Below are 19,041 nucleotides of genomic sequence, written 5' to 3'. Positions count from 1 at the left end.
CTGGGGTGTCCTGCAAGTATAAAATACACACCAGATTTCGAAGATTTAGAAAAAAGGAATGTAAAATATCATTAACTTTTTATATTGATTACCTGCTTAAATGATAATATTTTGGATATATCAGGTTAACCAAAATATAGTCTTTTTTTCTAAAGGTATTCTTTTTTTTTTTTGGAGGAAGATTAGCCCTGAGCTAATATCCACTGCCAATTCTCCTCTTTTTGCTGAGGAAAACCGGCCCTGAGCTAACATCCATGCCCATCTTCCTCCACTTTATATGTGGGATGCCTACCACAGCATGGCTTGCCAAGCAGTGCCATGTCTGCAGCCGGGACCTGAACCGGCAAACCCCAGGCCACCTAAGTAGAACGTGCGACCTTAACTGCTGTGCCACCAGGCTGGCCCCAAAAATATATTCTTAAAATAAATTTTACCTGTTTCTTTTTACTGTTTTTTAATGTGGCTACTAGAAAACTTTAAATTACATATGTGGCTTGCGTTATATTTCTACTGGATAGCGTTACCTTAAAATCTGAGGATATCTAGACAGTGTTAGCATCTTAAAAATAAATAAAGAAATAACTAGTTCTTTGGACAAAGATTAGGAGCATTCAGAACAAGTGATATGGTCACAGGTAAGGTATGTTTGGAGAGGAGTCAAAGGAAATACACCAACTAATATTCAGAACTAAAAAAAGGTTCTTCCTCTAAATACTAATGAAGATTATTTGACCTTCTATCCATTTCTCTAGCACCCTAAATATGGATGTATCTCAAGACTCAGTTCTCTTACTTTTGCTCTGCTTGCAGTACGCTCTTCCTCAGAGATCATACTCGTCATCAAAGTTTCATCTATCAGATCAGTCCTTCAATATTTCCCCCAACTTTATTCAGATATAACTGACATATAACATTGTGTAACTTAAAGGTAAATAATATGTTGATTTGATACAAATGTATCACAATATAATTACCACTGTAGCGTCAGTTAACGCCTCTATTACCTCACATAATTACCATTTCTTTTTTGGGGTGAGAACATTTAAGATCTCTTTTAGCAACTTTCGAGTACGCACATATACTATCTATAATTACATATATTATAGTACAACTATATATTGTTGTACTCTAACAACTATAGTACAATATTGTTATCTATAATCACGATGCTGTGCATTAGATTCCCAAAACTTATTCATCTTCTAATTAGAAGTTTGTTCTCTTTGATCAACTTTTTCCCATTTCCCCTAAACCCCAGCAGTTCTTCAATTTTCCACAAATCCTACAGCCCATCTCTCCCTGGACTTCTTTCAACTACATAATAAGGTTTAAGCACCAACATGCCTCAAATTGAGATTATAGTTCCCTAATCTATGAGTTTTACTGTCATTTTCTTACTCATGGTCTGGCTATTTCCTCCTTCACCCATATCCAATCATTAGGCAGTACTGATTTTTCTTTCTGGTGACTGCCATCGTCACCAGCATTGCCTTGATTCCCAACATCTCTCATGGAACTACTGCAACAGTCTCCTATCTGGATTTCCTGCTTTCCACCTCCAATCTCTGCCTTTTCAATCTGTTTTTCACACTGCTGTCAAAGTGATCTTCCACAAGCACAACCCTTCGTTTATATCAACACCTACCTCAAAATTTCCTCAAATGCGCACTCTTGCCTACAGAATAAAATCTACACTCTACTATTCCACATCCTCCACCAACTGGCCTCTATCTAATCTCTAAGTTGATTCAAATGCTACCCAAATAATGATCTATTGATACCAACAACCCTATCTTTGCTCATTCTGTTTCTCCTAAACGCAAAAATAAATGCTTTTAAAACTGTAATGCCAAAGAGGAAGGGAAAACATTGAAGGAAATACAAGAGTGGAACTAACAAAGTAGTTAGTGTGCAGCATCAGCAATGCTGATGGCATACTTGCACAACTATTTTTTTGGGGAAGATTAGCCCGGAGCTAACATCTGCCGCCAATCCTTCTCTTTTCGCTGAGGAAGACTGGCCCTGAGCTCACATTCGTGCCCATCTTCCTCTGCTTTCTATATGGGATGCCTACCACAGCAATGGCTTGCCAAGCGGTGCCATGTCCGCACCCAGGATCCGAACTGGCAAACCCCGGGCCGCCGAAGCAGAATGTGTGCACTTAACTAAGGCGCCACCGGGCCAGCCCTGCACAACTATCTTAATCACAGAGAAACTATTAATAAACCTGATAATAACAATGCAAGAGAAACTGATTTGTCTGGAAAATAGGAAATAATCTATGAATAACAGAGTTTTTAAGGAAACAAACAAAAAGCCTAGCAGTGTGTAAGCCATAGTTAAGGAAATAAGGGGGTAAAAAGCCAGTACTAAAAGATAATCTCAATATGGACCTGGAAAAGGCAGCCTCTTCTTTTTTCTCCATCTGCTCTTCTTATCTACATCCATGGCTTCCATGACCACCTACACGCTGTGCCCTAAATCTGGATCTCTAATTCAGCTCCCTTTTCTGAGATTTAGATGTATCTATCTTCAAATGCTTACTGGATACCTCAACTTGCCCTTAAAACTGTGTTCTAAACCTAAACTATTTTTTCCCTCCAAAATTGTTCCTTCTCTTTCCCTTTATCAATAAACAGCATCACCCACTATCTAGCCTCCTAGATCTGAATCCTAGTCTAGGATGACTCTCCCCCAGCTTAAATCCTATTGATCCTACCTCCTAAATCTCTCTCATATTCTCACTCATCTTTTCCTCTCTATCTCCTGTGCCAGAGTTCAGCCTTCCCTCTCGGACCAACACAGTAACCAAGTCTCTTTGCCCCTCACTCCAGTTATCCGCTAAGTGCACACTCTCTTCTAATCTCTAAGAGTTTTTTTTCTAATAATCAAATTATTACAAAAATGGAATCAGCATATACATATCACTATGTCATTTGCTTTTTAACTCAACAGGCATCATAGATATCCTCCATATAGAATATAAACATATAAATATAAATCATTCTTTTTAATAACCACATAATATTCCTTAGTGCAGGCACACCATAATTTACTTAACTATTCTATGACAGGCAGTCGTCCTGTTTCCACCTTTGCCAGTATAACGCTGCAATGAAGATCTTTATACATATATCTTTCTTTACCATTACTTTTATTTCTGAAGCAGAGGTTCCCATGAGATTGCTGGCATCAAAAGATATGTGTTTCGGGGCTGGCCCGGTGGTGAAGCAATTGGGTGCGCACGTTCTGCTTTGGCAGCCCGGGGTCACCGGTTCAGATCCTGGGTGTGGACATGGCACCCCTCGGCACACCATGCTGTGGCGGGCGTCCCACGTATAAAGTAGAGGAAGATGGGCATGGATGTTAGCTCAGGGCCAGTCTTCCTCAGCAAAAAGAGGAGGATTGGCAGTAGATGTTAGCTCAGGGCTGATCTTCCTCAAAAAAAAAACAACAACAAAAAAGATGTATGTCCCTTATTTTACCACATTTTGCCAAATGCTTTTTCTAAAATGTTATAACAATTCACATTCCACCACCAAGCTTCCCAACCACTGCATGATATCAATCACCCTAATTTTATCAATCTGATGGGTTAAAAAGAGTAGCTGATCTTGATTTGCACTTCCCAGATTACTACTAGCCAGTCAAAAACAATCAACCAAATGTCCTCATCTGCGAATTGCCTGTTTACATCCTTTCCTCATTTTTCTATTGAGTGATTATCTTTTCCTTATCAATTTGTAGGCACTCTCGCTATATAAAGCCTTTCTCTCCTACGTGTGGTCAATATTTTCTTCAAGTCTATAGTTTACCTCTTGATTTTATTCATGGTATCTTCCACCACACAGAAATTTACAAATTTTATTTAATAAAATCTTTTCTGTTATGGGATCTGGGTTACCAGTTAATTTTTTAAAAAGTCTAACCCACATTATCCTATATTTTCTCCACGTTTTATTGTTTTACTTTTTACATTTTTGATATTTAATATATATAAAATTTATTTATTTTTTTTTATTTTTTAAAGATTGGTCCCTGAGCTAACAACTATTGTTTTTTTTGTTTTGCTTTTTCTCCCCAAATCCTCCCAGTACATAGTTGTATATTTTAGTTGTGGGTCCTTCTAGTTGTGGCATGTGGGACACTGCCTCAACGTGGCCTGGTGAGGAGTGGGTGTCGTGTCCAACCCCAGGATCCGAACTGGTGAAACCCTGGGCCCCTGAAACGGAGCGTGCAAACTTAACCAATCCACCACAGGGCCGGCCCCAAAATTTATTTTTAATTTGCTAAAGTTGGACTAAGATCATGGCTAAGTAAATAAAAGAGCAAAGAACTGGGCCCAGCCTGGTGGCGCAGCAGTTAAGTGCGCACGTTCTACTTCGGTGGCCCAGGGTTTGTTGGTTCGGATCCCGGGTGCGGACATGGTACCACTTGGCAAGCCATGCTGTGGCAGGCATCCCACATACAAAGTGGAGGAAGATGGGCACGGATGTTAGCTCAGGGCCAATCCTCCTCAGCAAAAAGAGGAGGATTGGCAGCAGATGTCAGCTCAGGACTAATCTTCCTCAAAAAAATAAAAATAAAAATAAATAAAAATACACAACTATGTATCAGGGGGCTTTGGGAGAAAAAGGAAAAAATAAAATCTTAAAAAAAAAAAAAAAGGAATCTTTATAAAGGTAATCCCTGGGGCCTCGGGCAGAGGCAAAGGCAATACTCATTATGGGTCAGTTAAATAAAAACAGACTGAACTGTGCATGGGAAAGACCACTAGAACTTTCAAGGTACACTGTTTAAAAGCTGTATGAAAGTAGAACACCGGAAAACTGAGGACTGCTATAAACCCAACTAAATATATACAAAGGCAAACAGTAAAGTAATCATTTCTAGGTAGACATTAGTAAATTCTGTATCTATTTCTTAAAGAAAATAGTTAACAATAAAGGATCTGGAGGATTTGTCTCTTAAACATAAAGGTATAAAGGCAAAAAGCCAACCTTTATAAAATTACTTGATGACAATATAAGTCATAACAGTAGTTGCTCTGGGGGAGAGGGTGGCCTTTGGACCGGGAGGGGTTATGGGGTACCCGGAAACGTTCTCTCTCTTGATCTAAGAGGCAGTTACATGGATAAAAATTCACCCAGCCGTACACTTAGCTGCTTACTTTACCATTATACTTAATGAAATCTTAAGAGTCATTTCCTTCAAACTAGGAACAAGAAAATGACTTCCTTTCCGCATTGTTTTAATCGCATCCCCAAAGCACTAGTGACTGCTATTTGAGAAGGAGGGGGAAAAAATCTTCCATCTTTAATGGCTCCCCACTGCCTAGAGAATGTCTACACCATTTAGCTCCAACCTAGCTTTTATTCTTTGTGCTCTTATTCCTTGCAACAAATGCTCTGTACTCAAAAGGAAGTGTTCCCTTTTCCACCAACAGTCATGTACGTAGTCACCCTTAGGCCTTGGCTCAGATTTCCCTGTCTGGCAAAACCCTACTACCTTTCAATGTTACCTCCTCTTTGGAGTCTCCCTGATCCAATCCCAAAGAGGACATAATTCGCTTTTCTTCTCTTCTCCCATGAAGCTTTTCCATACTGCTAATACGGCACTGAGTACTTGTATACTTGTCTTCTCCCACCGATCTGTGAATTCCAGGAGGTCAAGGAATATGCACCTAGGGTAGTGTGTAGCCCAGGGCAGATACTAATAAATATTGATTTAAATGAATGCACAACTGTGAAAATATACAAAAATTAAAAGAAAATTTTGCTCAACATAATAAACTTAAAGTAGAAGCGATAAGAATGAAAAATAACATAAAGCAAAGATAACTGATTAAAACAAAAACATATTTCATACATGATTATATTTGTATAGAAAACTTTTAGAATTTATGAAAAACCTAAGAATAGTTGTCTCTGAGAGGGAGGCTGGGGGTCTGGGTTGGAAGATTAATTTTATTTTATAATCTTTTCTGCTATTGAAATTTTTTGCCACATCAAGGTATTTAAAAATGATAAAAATGTTAATTACAGGGGCTGGCCCCGTGGCGGAGTAGTTAAGTTCTTGAGCTCCGCTACTGCAGCCCAGGGTTTCACTAGTTCGGATCCTGGGTGAGGACATGGCACCACTCATTAGGACACACTGAGGCGGTGTCCCACATCCCACAACCAGAAGGACCCACAACTAAAATATACAACCATGCACTGGGGGGATTTGGGGAGAAAAAGCAGAAAGAAAAAAAAAACAGAAGAAGATTGGCAACAGTTGTTAGCTCAGGTGCCAATCTTTATAAAAAAATGTTAATTACAAAGATTATGAAGGAGTATGGAAAATGTTATGTCAACGTTAGGTGTTTAAAAAAAGCAAGTCACAAAATGACAAATAAAAAATTCATCGGGATCTATATAAGGACTAGAAGGAAAATGTGAAAAAGCGGAAGAGCTTATGATTTAATATGAAAAGAAGTGGCTCAAATAAATACATTCTGATTACTTTTATTTAAAAGCATTTGTAATTTTCCTATGTTCATTTTCTCTAACAATTCCTCTAAAACATATGATATGAATTACAGACATTAGACTACTGTTTATAGACAAGAAAGAAGAGAGACTGTACTGAGTAATATCATGAATAAGGAAAAGAAATGTCATAGGCGGTTTGAACTTGCTTTGTACTTGATTTAATTACTGTTGTTTTGCGTATTTATTTTTTTAAAAAACTCCGTCAAATTTTTATTTAAAACCTTTTATCAGTAATATTTTTGCTACCACTTCCCTTAGCAAAAAGTGGCAAATGAGCAATACCAAGCACTAGAAACTTACTGATTTTAAGTATGGGAATTAGTTTTGTAAATAAATGTAGTCTTTTGTGCTCAAAATACTTAAAAAGCAGTTTTAAGGTAGTCCCTAAAGGCTGATTCCTTCTCATGTTTAGGTCTCAGCTCAAATGTCACCTACTCAGAGGAACCTTACCGGATCCAGCTACCTAGAGTAGCCCCCTCTCAGTCTCTTTATAAATATCACAAACTGAATTAATCATGTTTATTCTTTGTTTACATATTTATTTTCTATTATTCTCCATTTGAATGCAAGCTTCGAGAAGGCAGGGAACTTGTGTGCCTTCTATTGCTGTATTCCCATAGGAATTCAATAATACTTATTAAATAAATAGGGGACTTTAGGTAGCCAAAAACGGGGGAAAATTATAAAACTAATATCCTGTTTACTTTTTTTTTTTTGAGGAAGATTACCCCTGAGCTAACTACTGCCAGTCCTCCTCTTTTTTGCTGAGGAAGCCTGGCCCTGAGCTCACATCCATGCCCACCTTCCTCTACTTTCTACTTTCTACACCTACCACAGCATGGCGTACCAAGTGGTGCTATGTCCGCACCCGGGATCCGAACCAGCGAACCCCGGGCCGCTGAGAAGCCGAACGTGCGAACAGCTGCCCCACCGGACCGGCCCCTACTATTTACTTTTAAGCACTGTTATCCATTGCCTTCTGCTAGGGCCTATTAGGAATTTAAAGCTCTAGAAGACACAATATTGGATCTACTTCAAGAAGCTTCTCAGGAGACCCACATTAGACAGTAGTGAGAAGTGCCATTCAACAAAGATAAATTAAATGCTACAGAAACATAAAAGGCTGAGTTAAAATGAGAAGCCAATCTGGAGGTAGTAGCCTCATTTGAGCCAAGACTTGAAGGTTGGCTAAATTTGTAAGGGAAAAGAATAGGGGTGAGGGGAGAACTCTAGCCAGAGGAATTGGCATCAAGACGTAGAAGATTTTGAGAAGAGTAAACAATACAGACTAACTGAATATCAAGATGATACAAGGAAAAAGTAGATAACGTGGTAGGTCAGGGCCAGGTTATAAAACTTCTAAAGCAGACTAAGTGTTTGAAATGATCTTTAGGCAACTGGGGGTCTCCCTCTGCAGGTCTTCAAGCAGGAGATGAGCAAGATCATAGCACAGCACTGTTACAGGAAAATTATTCTGGCAGCAATCGGCCAGACGGACTGGAAAGAGGAAGATGAAGGGCTTGGAGGCTCAGTTAGGAGGCTACTGAAACAGACCAGGAATAAGAGAAGACTCTGAACTAAGGTTTAAATATTATAGAAAGTTGCAAACAGGTCAAACATTAACTCTGCAGCCAAAAAGGGTGGGGCATGAATACTAAGTCTACATTTAATAGCTGTACTGGGCTTTAAAAAAATAGCTTTATTGAGGGGCCGGTCTGTTGGCATAGTGGTTAAGTTCATCCACTCCACTTTAGCGGCCCAGAGTTCACAGGTTCAGATCCCGGGCACGGGCCTACACACTGCTCATCAAGCCACACTGTGGTGGTGTCTCACACACAAAATAGAGGAAGGTTGGCATAGATGTTAGCTCAGCAACAATCTTCCGCACTAAAAAACAAAAAAAATAGCTTCACTGAAATATAATTTGCATACAGTATAATTCACCCAATTGTAGAACTGTGTACAATTAAATGGCTTTCAGTATATTGAGAGTCGTGCATCCATCACCATAATCAATTTTAGAATATTTTCATTACTCCAGAAGGAAACTATTCTCCTTAGCCATCATCCCTGAAGTGAAGCTCTCCATTACCCCCAGATGTAGGCAACCACTAATCTACTTTCTGTCTCTGTAGGTTTTCCTCTTCCGGACATTTAATATAAACGGAGTCATATAACATTTGGCTCTTTGTGACTGGCTTCTTTCATTTGGCGTAATTTTTTCAAGGTTCATCAATGTTGTAGCATGTATCAGTCCTTCATTCCTTTTTATTGCCTAATAATATTCCATTGTATGGCCACACCACATATTATTTATCCATTCGTGAGTCCAAGGACATTTGGGTTGTTTTGACTTTTTGTCTATTATGAATAATGCAGCTATGATAATAGCTGTACCAGTTTAAACATATGTGAAATAAGAGATAATAATTCTCATGAAGTTTTAATACATGTAAAGAATAGTGCCTGGCACAGAGTAGATGTTCAAAAAATATTAGTTCCCTTTTCCCTACTTTGCAGGTAAATCGAAGGTTGTTATTTAGCTTTCTACTCTCACCTCACTGTACTATCTTCAACCTAGCAAAACCTTTTCCCAGTCAAATCTATGATTTTCCTACCTCTTAGGTGATTCCTTCATCATTTCTTTCAGACTCCGTCATCTTTTGCAAACTGAACTCAGGCTCCCGCTCTCAAATGTTGAATGAGAATATCATCTTCTTTGGTTAGGTTTCTATCTATATAAAGATTCAAAGAACTGTTTTTCAACCCTTATATCTCTTTCCTTCCATTCAGTCTCCCGTCTTCTTTTTTTTTTTTTTTTAAAGATTTTATTTTTTCCTTTTTCTCCCCAACGCCCCCCGGTACATAGTTGTGTATTCTTCGTTGTGGGTTCTTCTAGTTGTGGCATGTGGGACGCTGCCTCAGCGTGGTCTGATGAGCAGTGCCATGTCCGCGCCCAGGGTTCGAACCAACGAAACACTGGGCCGCCTGCAGCGGAGCGCGCGAACTTAACCACTCGGCCACGGGGCCAGCCCCTCTCCCGTCTTCTTTACCATACAATACACTCCATCTAGATATCCTGGTGCGACCTCAAGTTAACAGCACCTCCAGTTAACAGCACAACATGGAAATTTTATCTCTAAGCTCCCTCTCGCCTAGTTTCCATGCTATCAAAACTAACAGTACTACCATTAAACCTTTTTTGCTGACAAATACTGATGTTAAGGACCATATATACCTTGGAAATTATTTATACAACACAATTTGTTATCCATTTTCATATAAATGTATTTAAATGTCATTGTGATTTAAAAATATTACCAAATCTTAAAAATCACCCATGTAAATCTTGAAAAACAAAACGCCAACCTTATAATTATACAATTTTTAAAAAGATCTTTTCACAACTTCTTTCTTTGTTATTTTTCCCCCTCTATTTATACACTTGTTTTTAGTACCTGGCACGTTAAGCACTATGTCAGTTACTGATATGGCGTTTTATTTTATACAAGGAACTCTGCAACTCCCAGAATTTTAACTCGGTCATTTCTGTTCTTAGTGCAACAAGCCGGAGTCAGAAAGACTAATTAGACGTTACTCTCCACTACTAGACTATAATTACTTTGAACCCAGTAATGCCAAACGATGATGGTTCTTCCTGTTTGGGGGGTTCATTTCTTCTCTAACCTGGCAGACTAAGGTTTGGAGCGATCTTTATTAAAGTCGTAGACGATAAGGCAGAATGGCAGAACATCAACAACCAATAAGCAGTACGGTCCCAACAGCAGGGAGTGGCCCAGAGAGTGCAAAGGGAGAAGCGAAGGCGCAGCCTGGCCCCGGCTATGCAGGGAGCCGCCACAGCCAACAGTTCATCACTCCAGTGGTCCCCTCTCGAGAACTCTTTAGAAAGTGGGCTCCTCTAGGAGTAGAGGAGGAAGGATCTGTTTAACTGGGTTTTTTTAAAAGACAAACATTGCAAAGTACGCTTATAAAACCCTCCCTGGTACCAACACAAATGCGCAGAATAAGCAGTCTTCGGAAACCCGGGCGTGGGGAGGCGGGGAGGGGCGGGATAGAGAAGCACAGCGCCCAGACCTTCTCGAGCGGAGCGACATCAGCGACAGGTGGGCCCGGAGGGAGCCGAGCAGCTCGCGGAGCCCGGCCGAGGAGACGCGCGGGGGCTGCGGGGGAAAAGCCGGGCGGAGGGCCGCTCGCCCAGGGCGGGGCTTCGGGGCCAGAGCCCGGGCGAGGCGAGGGGCTGCCGGACGCGAGCAGGAAGGCCGCCTCCCAGGTGCAGGCAAGGACTAGGGCTGGGAAGGGAAGCGGGAGAAGTCCTAACAGGGGCGCGGATCCCAAAGCAACAAGTGCCCGCGGCACCTCCCCAAGAGCCTGTCGGGCTGGGCAGGAAACCCAGGCCCGGCGCGCGGCCTCCCGGCCTCCCCTCTCTCAGCCGCTGCCCCACCGCACTCACTCTGCCACACGACGCTCTTCAGCCCCCGTTCCGTCACCGGCGGCGCCATCTTCCCAACGCGGCAGAGCTGCAGCCGCCGCCCCCAGCCCGTAACCTACTTTTTAGCTGTGAGAAGGGAACTTGGGCTGGCCCCGCCCCTCGTTGCGGGGAAAGCCCCGCCCCACCCACGGGCCGCGCCCTCCGGTGTCGTCACGCGCGCCTGCACGAGGATTCCCGCCCACCCCTGGACGGAGGCTGCGCATTGCGGCTGGAATCTCCCTGGGCAGTCTCGCTTCTCCTAGCGGGAGGCTGTGTCAACGCGAGCTCTACGAATCGTGCCGTCGTGCTCTGCACTGACACGATCTAAGCAATTTCGAGTTCACGCTTATGATGCACCAAGAGGGAAGGGATCCTTTGCTTTACAAAAGAATTCTTTACTTTGCGAAGCGTTCATAATAGACTTCCGTCTGTAGCCAGCTCAACTACCAAACGGAAAATTTACACCCAAAAATGTTTATTTGGGGCCAGCCCTGGTGGCTTAGTGGTTAAATTTAGTGCGCTCTGCTTCTGCGGCCAGCCGGGGGCGCGGACCTGTATCACTTGCTGGTCAGCAGCCATGCTCTGGTGGCTTACATGCGAAAAGAGGAAGATTGACAGTGGATGGTAGCTGGGGGCGAATCTTCCTCAGGAAAACAAAACGTTTATTTTATTCATTTTTCAAGGACATAATAATTGTGTGGAAGTGTGAGGTACCCTCGAGTGTGCACAGAACTGTGCGTAACTTTCAGAAAACTCAGAGAAATGAGAGACCCACTTCTGAAGAATTTAAAATCAAATTAGCTCAATTCCTGGCATGTTGAAGGTAGTCAAAAGTTAGTTGAAGAAGTGAATGCCTTAATGATGACAATATATGTAAATGAACCAATAAAACTGATGAGTTATTTAACAAACAAATTCGTATCAAATTGTATGAGAGAGACTATCACTGCTTTAGGATTTAAAATAAGGGAATTATCGTTAGCTGATTCACAAATGGTGGTGACGAGCTCAGACTTGAAAGTTTAGGCAGAGATCTGTTTCCTGAGGTGGTCCTTTTGAGACTCGAAATCAAAGTAATCAGTTTAGTTGCTGAGGGCTCCAACTGTGACATACCATCACATACACTAGAAAGTAGACTTTCCCACAGAGATTTGCAAGGAACTAATGGTCTGTACTCAAGTTGGTCACGTAGGGAAGTGGAAATGGTTAGTTACTACTAGTAATAATGGCTCGTATTTACTGAGTGCTTACTATATGCCAGGCACCATGCTAAGCGGATTATCTCATTGATCCTCAAAACAAATCTTACGGACAAGGCAACTGAGGCTTAGTGAGGTTAAATAACTTGCCCAGGATGCACGGCTAGTGGTGGAGTGGGAACCAGGATCAGCCTTGAGCTACACAGGAAGCAATAGGGCAGTCTGCGAGATACCTTGCAGTTTTTGCCCTTCAGGAGAGAGAAGGAGAATGAAGAATCAAAAGAGCACAGCCTAAGGTGTGAATGGTTTTTCCATTCGAGGCTTATACGGTAATGGAAGCTGGAGCCCTGGGCCCCTTTTAAATCTACTTAAATGGACCCAGCTGCTCAGAATTTTAAACAAATACACACATTATTTCCCTCTCCCTTTGCAGTTTTAAATCAGATTCTGCTTAGTATAGCAGGGTGGAGCCCCAAGCCATAATAAACAGACGTGACAATGCAGACTCACCCTTCTAAAATGGAGCTCCTTGTCCCAGAGGGTCAAACCAAAACAGAGGAGTGGGGCGGGTGAAGTGCCTCCATCTCCTAACCTTGAAGGAGAATGACCAGGTACTAGGGAACAACACAGAAAGGCCCTTCTGGGTTGGAAGTTTGACTTGAGTCACATGGGTTACAGCTGTGGCTCATGCCTCTGAAGGCCAGATTCCAAGGTGGCAGTGGGGCATAGTGCAGCCAGCATGGGCTTTAACCCCATGTAGACACAGGCCCACGTCCTGCAAATCCTGGCTCTGCCTCTTAGCAACAGTGTGACTTCAAACATTCACTGCATTTATGTGTTGAATACAATATTTCAAACCTCACAACAGCCCAACAAGATGACAATCTTTTTTGCTATTTCACAGATGTGAAAAGTGAGATTCAGGGAAGTTAAATCACATGAGACCTCAAGATGGCTCCAAGACCATTGGCCTTTCCATCGTACCATAGTGCCTCCCCTCCCTTGCTCCCCTAGTTTCACATGACCTCCCTGAGCTCTCTCTCTTGTCTCCTCTAGTTTGTTTGCCTAAACAAATTGAACAAGGAATTTTAGTTCCTGAACATGACATGGCAGAATGAAAGGTAAAATCCACCAACAATGGTCAGAGATGAAAAATCTGCTTTGCATAATTCACAGAGCAGATAAACAACCAAAATAACTGACGGCTGAACGTAAAAGCTCTCAAGTTAGGGCAGATCACTCACTCCTGGTCCTGTTCCCAGGTCTTCTCTAATAATTGTTGACTTAATCATGATAATCCAGAGAAATATTTTCCATGAAACTATCATAGATTAGCAGGACCAATCAATGCTATGTACTTACTTGGCTCCTGAGAATTTGTGTTTCACCTGGTTAGTTTTGTGACCATGGATGTGTTACTTGACCTTTCTGGGTCTCATTGTCCTTATATATACAAAGAAATAATCTAATAATCTGTATAAAGGAATAACCCTAGCTCAGAGGGTTGTTATGAGAATGAAATAAGTATGTGGAAAGCACTTAGAAGCACGTAGTATGTGCTACATCCATGTTTTGGTTTTATGTTCACCAAGTATGGACCACATTGTCTTCTGTGGAATTCTGACCAAAGCAGCCCAGCCTTAGATGCCTAGCTAAGTAGATGGCCATTTCATTTTCTGTGTCCTGGTATTTATAGGATATGGGTGTATTGGTCTCAGCTCCCTAGTATCCCAGGACCAGGGATCCTGGCCTTCCATTTGGCCTTTGTCCTTGGCTCTTTGGCCATTCCAGTCAGCCATGGACACGACACAATCCTGCACAGAGGGCACACCCTGTTGGCAAATGGGTTCAGCACACAGTCTCACATGGGCTCTGGAACACAGCCCAGAACACTGCCCCAGTTCATGGTTGCCCTCACTGGGCATAGACCCCCTCTAAACCCTCCAGATCTTCTCACCAATCTTCCCTCATGTGCCACAACCCTCTAACTTTTGTTAAATTAATGAAACAAGGAGGCCCATAGACTAGGGTGGTTCTAATGCCTTAGCAGCCTATATAAGTAAACCAAAACCTAAGCCTTTAAATGCCTCAAGCTTAAGAAATCAAAATCTAAGGACACCCAGTCACAAACAGCCAACTAGGCTTTTCCAAAAAAGGCAACCGCTTAAGCTATAGCCAATCAAATAATATCTTTGTTTTCCTTCTGCCTCTTCTCCACCAAAGTCTTTCCCCCAAGAGAGCTCATAACCACTTCCTGTCTGGTGCTATTGAATTCAAATCCATTTCTGCTCAAATAAACTCTTAACATTTTTAATATGCCTCAGTTTATCTTTTAAACTTCTCGGCCTCCCATCACTGAAATTGTGCTTCAAGGAAGAGCTCACCAAGGCAACCCTTTTAGGGTTCCCAAACCTGGCCATATGTAAGAATCACTTGGTGAATTTGCTGAAAATATAGATTCCCAGGCCTAGTCCAGACCTACTGAGTTAGACTCTCCAGGGGTGGTACCTGGGAATCTGTATTGCATAATGACTTCCTCAAGTGATGTGGATGCAATTCGCCGAACCCTTGTTCATTCACTGGTGTTTAGGAACAAAAGCAAACTAAACTCAGCCCTACTCTGTGTGTGTTCTCAGATGCAGCAAATTCCATTTTTCCAGATCTATGTCTTTGGCTTGTCTCTTTTTCAAGTGCAGATGCTCCGGGGAGCATCTCTTATCAGTGACACATTATGTATCTCTCCTCAGTCTTACACAGAAAGGGAAAGGAGACGTAGAAAGGGAAGTTTGCCCTCCCACCCAGCTTACCTCAAGCCTAACTCCTTGTTCCAATTCCCTCTGGGTAGGGTTTTATGGTCGTTCCTAACTACAGACATTCTTGGCTCCACAGCTGTGCTTCTGGGGAGTAAACACTTTAGTTGTGTGTGTATCACAAAAATCCTGCTCACAGTATTTTTTAATAAGTTTACTGGTATTCGAAGCACAAACATTTTTCTGGGTACAAGGGACTTATATTAGATATAATTGCCTTTCCTCTCCAAAGATGAAAAAAGCATTTACAGTATGATTGAGGGATACAGCCAACAAGATTGATGGTCCTCCCTACAAAAGATGCACATATGTCAGTCTGCCAGTTTGAGGCTCTGTCCCTCCATCTGAAGTCTTTGCTCACTCAAAAACATGACCGCAATCCTTCTAGCAACAGGCCAGCAGCTCTGCTTTCCCAGACACTCACACGGAGGTCACACCACGTGATGCTTGACTTGGTGAACCGTGCAAGCAGTTCAGCTTCCTCCTAACTTGAGATGAAGGTGTTGGCTACTACACATTGCCCTGGAAGTTGCTGCTATCCAAACCGTGGAGGTTTGTCTTGGGATGAGCAGTGTCTCTGCATGGTGGCCTTATTTCTCTGGGAGTGAATGTTTCAGCCCTTGAATGGCTGGAAGGCTGCATGGCAAGTGCTGGGGTCGATAAAGACTTATGAAGTGGATATGTTGAAGTCTGGTGTATGTCTGGATGTAAATTCTCAGAAAGACTTTCTGCTAAGCAGATTCCTTTCACGTGTCCAGGACTCTCCCAGAGTGCTGGCTCACTCTGGCAGCCTTCCAGAGGACTTTCTGGATCCATTTCTCTACTGAGTCCTCTTGGCAGCAGATCTTGAACTCTTCTGCAGGTGAGGACATACTTGACCTTGCCCTCAGGAGGTGGAGTCAGAGCTGTTCTTCTAAAGGCCAAAAGAGCTTGTCCTGTCCTAGAGGCATTTTGTACTCTAATAGATCTCTTCTATCTCACCCTAACAATTGAGACAACTCTGCAAAAGATATGGAAAGAATTTTTAAAAACAAAGACAAAAAACCTTGCCTTCAAATCATGCCATTTCAATTTAAATCACTCACTGGGTCAAGTCTCTGTTTTTCTCTGTGGCTCACGATGTCATTCTGCGTTTCTCTTTCCTCTGTAAATCACTGAAAAGAGCAAGGAAGGGAAGAAGCCACATGATACGTTAAGTATGGAGACATTTTCTTAAATTGAAAGCCCTCAAGTGACCCTGAGATTTAGGTTAGTATTTTAATCTGAAATGCTATTTTTGCAGTACTTCACGGCAAGTAAGCAGGAAATTAAGACAATCTGAACCGTTCAGAGGACAAGAAGACACAGACTAGCAGGTTATGACTAACCAGTATGAGCTCTCTCCCGCTTCAGGAAATGAATCCTTCCTCCCAGAGAATCTCTTTGAGCTCAGACTGCTGACTCGGGACAAAGAACTTCCCTCGCCACCTTTAGGCCAACTTGATGTGTTCTCAGAGAGCTCCAGGATTTTACTGGTTCAGAGAGTTGTGTAGAGAGAACATAAGCCTGTTCAACTGCTGAGGATGTGGCGGAGGGGAACTTTCCCGGAATGTGCAGGTGACACTGAAGCAGGCTGGATGCGGAAGACCATGTATATCTCCATGGAGTCCTGTCGGGCACAAACCCCTCCAGGCTACCTCCTCTTAAAGCCCCTTCACCTCAAATATTGCTTTCCCTCACCCTTCCAACTTGCACCAAACTTCCAGCATCAAAGTAAGCTTCCTTAAATTAGAGCCATGATTCTCAAACTTTAGCGTGCATCAGAATCACTGGGAGGGCTTGTTAAAACAAAGATCGCTCGGCCTCAACCCCAGAATTTCTGATTCATCAGGTTTATGGTAGAGCCCCATAAATTGTATTTCTAAGAAATTCCCAGATGTTGCTCATGCTGTTGGCCCTGGGACCACATGTTGAGAACCAATGAGTTAAGGTATTATGAGGACTGGGATTAAAATGCAAGTAGCTTTAGATAGAAGTAGTTAGAAGTAGCACATTAAAATGTTAATAACTGGCACACAGTATAATAGAGTGTGATATGGGCTCAAGCTGATCCCGAATTAATAACAACTACAATTTAAGTGCTTACTATGGTCCATCACTGTGTCCAACAATTTACATCTCATTTAATCCTCATGACATCTTATCAGGTTATTATTCCAGTTTTCAGATGAGGAAACCGAGGCCTAGAGAGAGTTGAACAACCTGCTTAAAGGTAAGTGATAGCATCGGGATTTGAACCCAGATCTGTCTCTTAAAAATCCATTGACAGGGGCCAGCCCATGGCATAGTGGTTAAGTTTGGTGTGCTCCAGTTCAGCAGCCCAGGTTCACAGGTTTGGATGAGGACCTACACCACTTGTCAGCCATGCTGTGGTGGTGACCCACACATAAAGTGGGGGAAGATTGGCATGGATGTTAGCTCAGGGCTAATCTTCCTCAGCAAACAAAACAAAACAAATCAAAACAATTCATTCATGCTGTTGAAAAGCTTTAGGATAATCCAAGAATCAAAGAAGACCAAAAATCTTAAACCAACAAGATTCCCAAGGCTTCCTTTGGTGTATCTGGAGACCCCATGTCAGCCAGGGGTATAATTTGACTAGTCCTGTGTACAGGGAGGAGAAATGCTGAAATTGGAAACAGCACTTTAGAATTTCTCCCTAGATGTAAAGAATTCCATATGATGTACAGGTCCTCAAATTACCTGGCTTACTCTTATTTTTGAGGGTCTTGCAGGATTTCTATAGGGATCTACTTAAAGAGAGGGTCAGGTTTCATGTTGACAACTTAACCTTGCTAAAGAAGGGAGAAGCCATGATCAGGGGAGCCCAGAGGGACAGAAGAAGGGGAGAGTAGTGACTTAGAGCAGTGCTCCTCAAACTTTGAGAGTATCAGATTCACCAGGAACCTGATAGAAATACAGAGGCCCAGGCCCTATCCCACATCAACAGGCCTGGGCCTCAACACTGTTAGCTCCCCAGGAGATTCTGATACACACCGAAGTTTGAGAACTACTCCCTAAGCAGTGTTTCTCAAATTGGAATATGCATGTGAATCACCTGAGGATTTAGTCAATCTGGTGGGCCTGAGAATGTGCATTTTGGGCAGGCTTTCTGGTGATGCCAACCAGTAGCAAGGTCTAAGAGTGATGGTTTTCAAGTATCTTTTTAAAGTATAGCTACTCTTTCTTTAACAAAACCTTAGGGAAGGCCGGTACCACTCCTCTCCTCCTAGGGCCCCCAAGACTCTTCCACTACCCCTCTATGATGGAGGGGAACACTGAATAAAAAGCGCCACAATACTGGGAATAGGTTCCAAGAATGCAGACCTTGGCCTGCACACATTTCACTGAAGACCAAGCTTATGGTCATTAGCACTTTGGGAGTTTTTTAAAGTAATTTTTTATAATTTAGAAGTTTCTTCACCGCTTGTTTTTGATAAGCCGTGTCTGTTTCCCTGTTGCCACTGGAAACAGAAACCCTTTAAAAATTAATAGGGATTGTGCTTATTTCAGACCTGCAGGTGGGGTAAGAGTTGGAAAGCATGTATCCTGCTGTGCTGCTCAGAGAAGCAATGGGCTGGGAGAGGAAATAGAGAACAGGCAGTGGAGAAAGAGACTCCGACCCAATCCCTGCCAGGGGAAGAACATTTAGATGGGGAGCTGGCCCAGACTGGGAGGCTGTCCAGTGGTAGGAAAGCTTCATTTCCACTCACACAGAAGTCAGCCACATCTGACTGGGCGGCTGTGTGTGTGTGTGTGTGTGTGTGTGTCCTGTCTGTAGCTTAGGGTTGATAATATTCCCTGGGAGTTTTCCCAAGGCCCCAAACCTAGCAGGCTCATAGAAGAGTATGGCAAGGGTTCCTCGGGAAGCAGCACAGGCTGGTTACTGGGTCAGCACACACAGCTGTGTGTGATCATCTCTGCAGCTCGGCCCATGAGTAGCCTCCGTGGGGCACTGAGAATAGCCTAGA

At 42.5% G+C, this 19,041-nt stretch overlaps 2 protein-coding genes across 2 annotated transcripts in view; both read right to left on the bottom strand.

The window, feature by feature from the left end:
• STXBP3 (syntaxin binding protein 3) overlaps window positions 1-11,140 on the bottom strand; it is a 60,608-nt gene extending 49,468 nt beyond the window's left edge. The window contains exon 1 of the mRNA XM_046645556.1: window positions 11,005-11,140. Coding sequence (XP_046501512.1) covers window positions 11,005-11,053 — 49 coding nt within the window. The 5' untranslated portion in view covers window positions 11,054-11,140. The remainder of the gene's footprint in view (window positions 1-11,004) is intronic.
• Window positions 11,141-16,153: 5,013 nt separating this feature from the next.
• Window positions 16,154-19,041, bottom strand: part of FNDC7 (fibronectin type III domain containing 7) — a 29,684-nt gene continuing 26,796 nt past the window's right edge. Inside the window, exon 12 of the mRNA XM_046645115.1 lies at window positions 16,154-16,185. Coding sequence (XP_046501071.1) covers window positions 16,154-16,185 — 32 coding nt within the window. The remainder of the gene's footprint in view (window positions 16,186-19,041) is intronic.

The sequence above is a fragment of the Equus quagga genome, chromosome 18 (assembly GCF_021613505.1).
Source record: "Equus quagga isolate Etosha38 chromosome 18, UCLA_HA_Equagga_1.0, whole genome shotgun sequence".
Lineage (NCBI taxonomy): Eukaryota > Metazoa > Chordata > Mammalia > Perissodactyla > Equidae > Equus > Equus quagga.
This window is presented reverse-complemented; position numbering and strand designations above follow the sequence as displayed.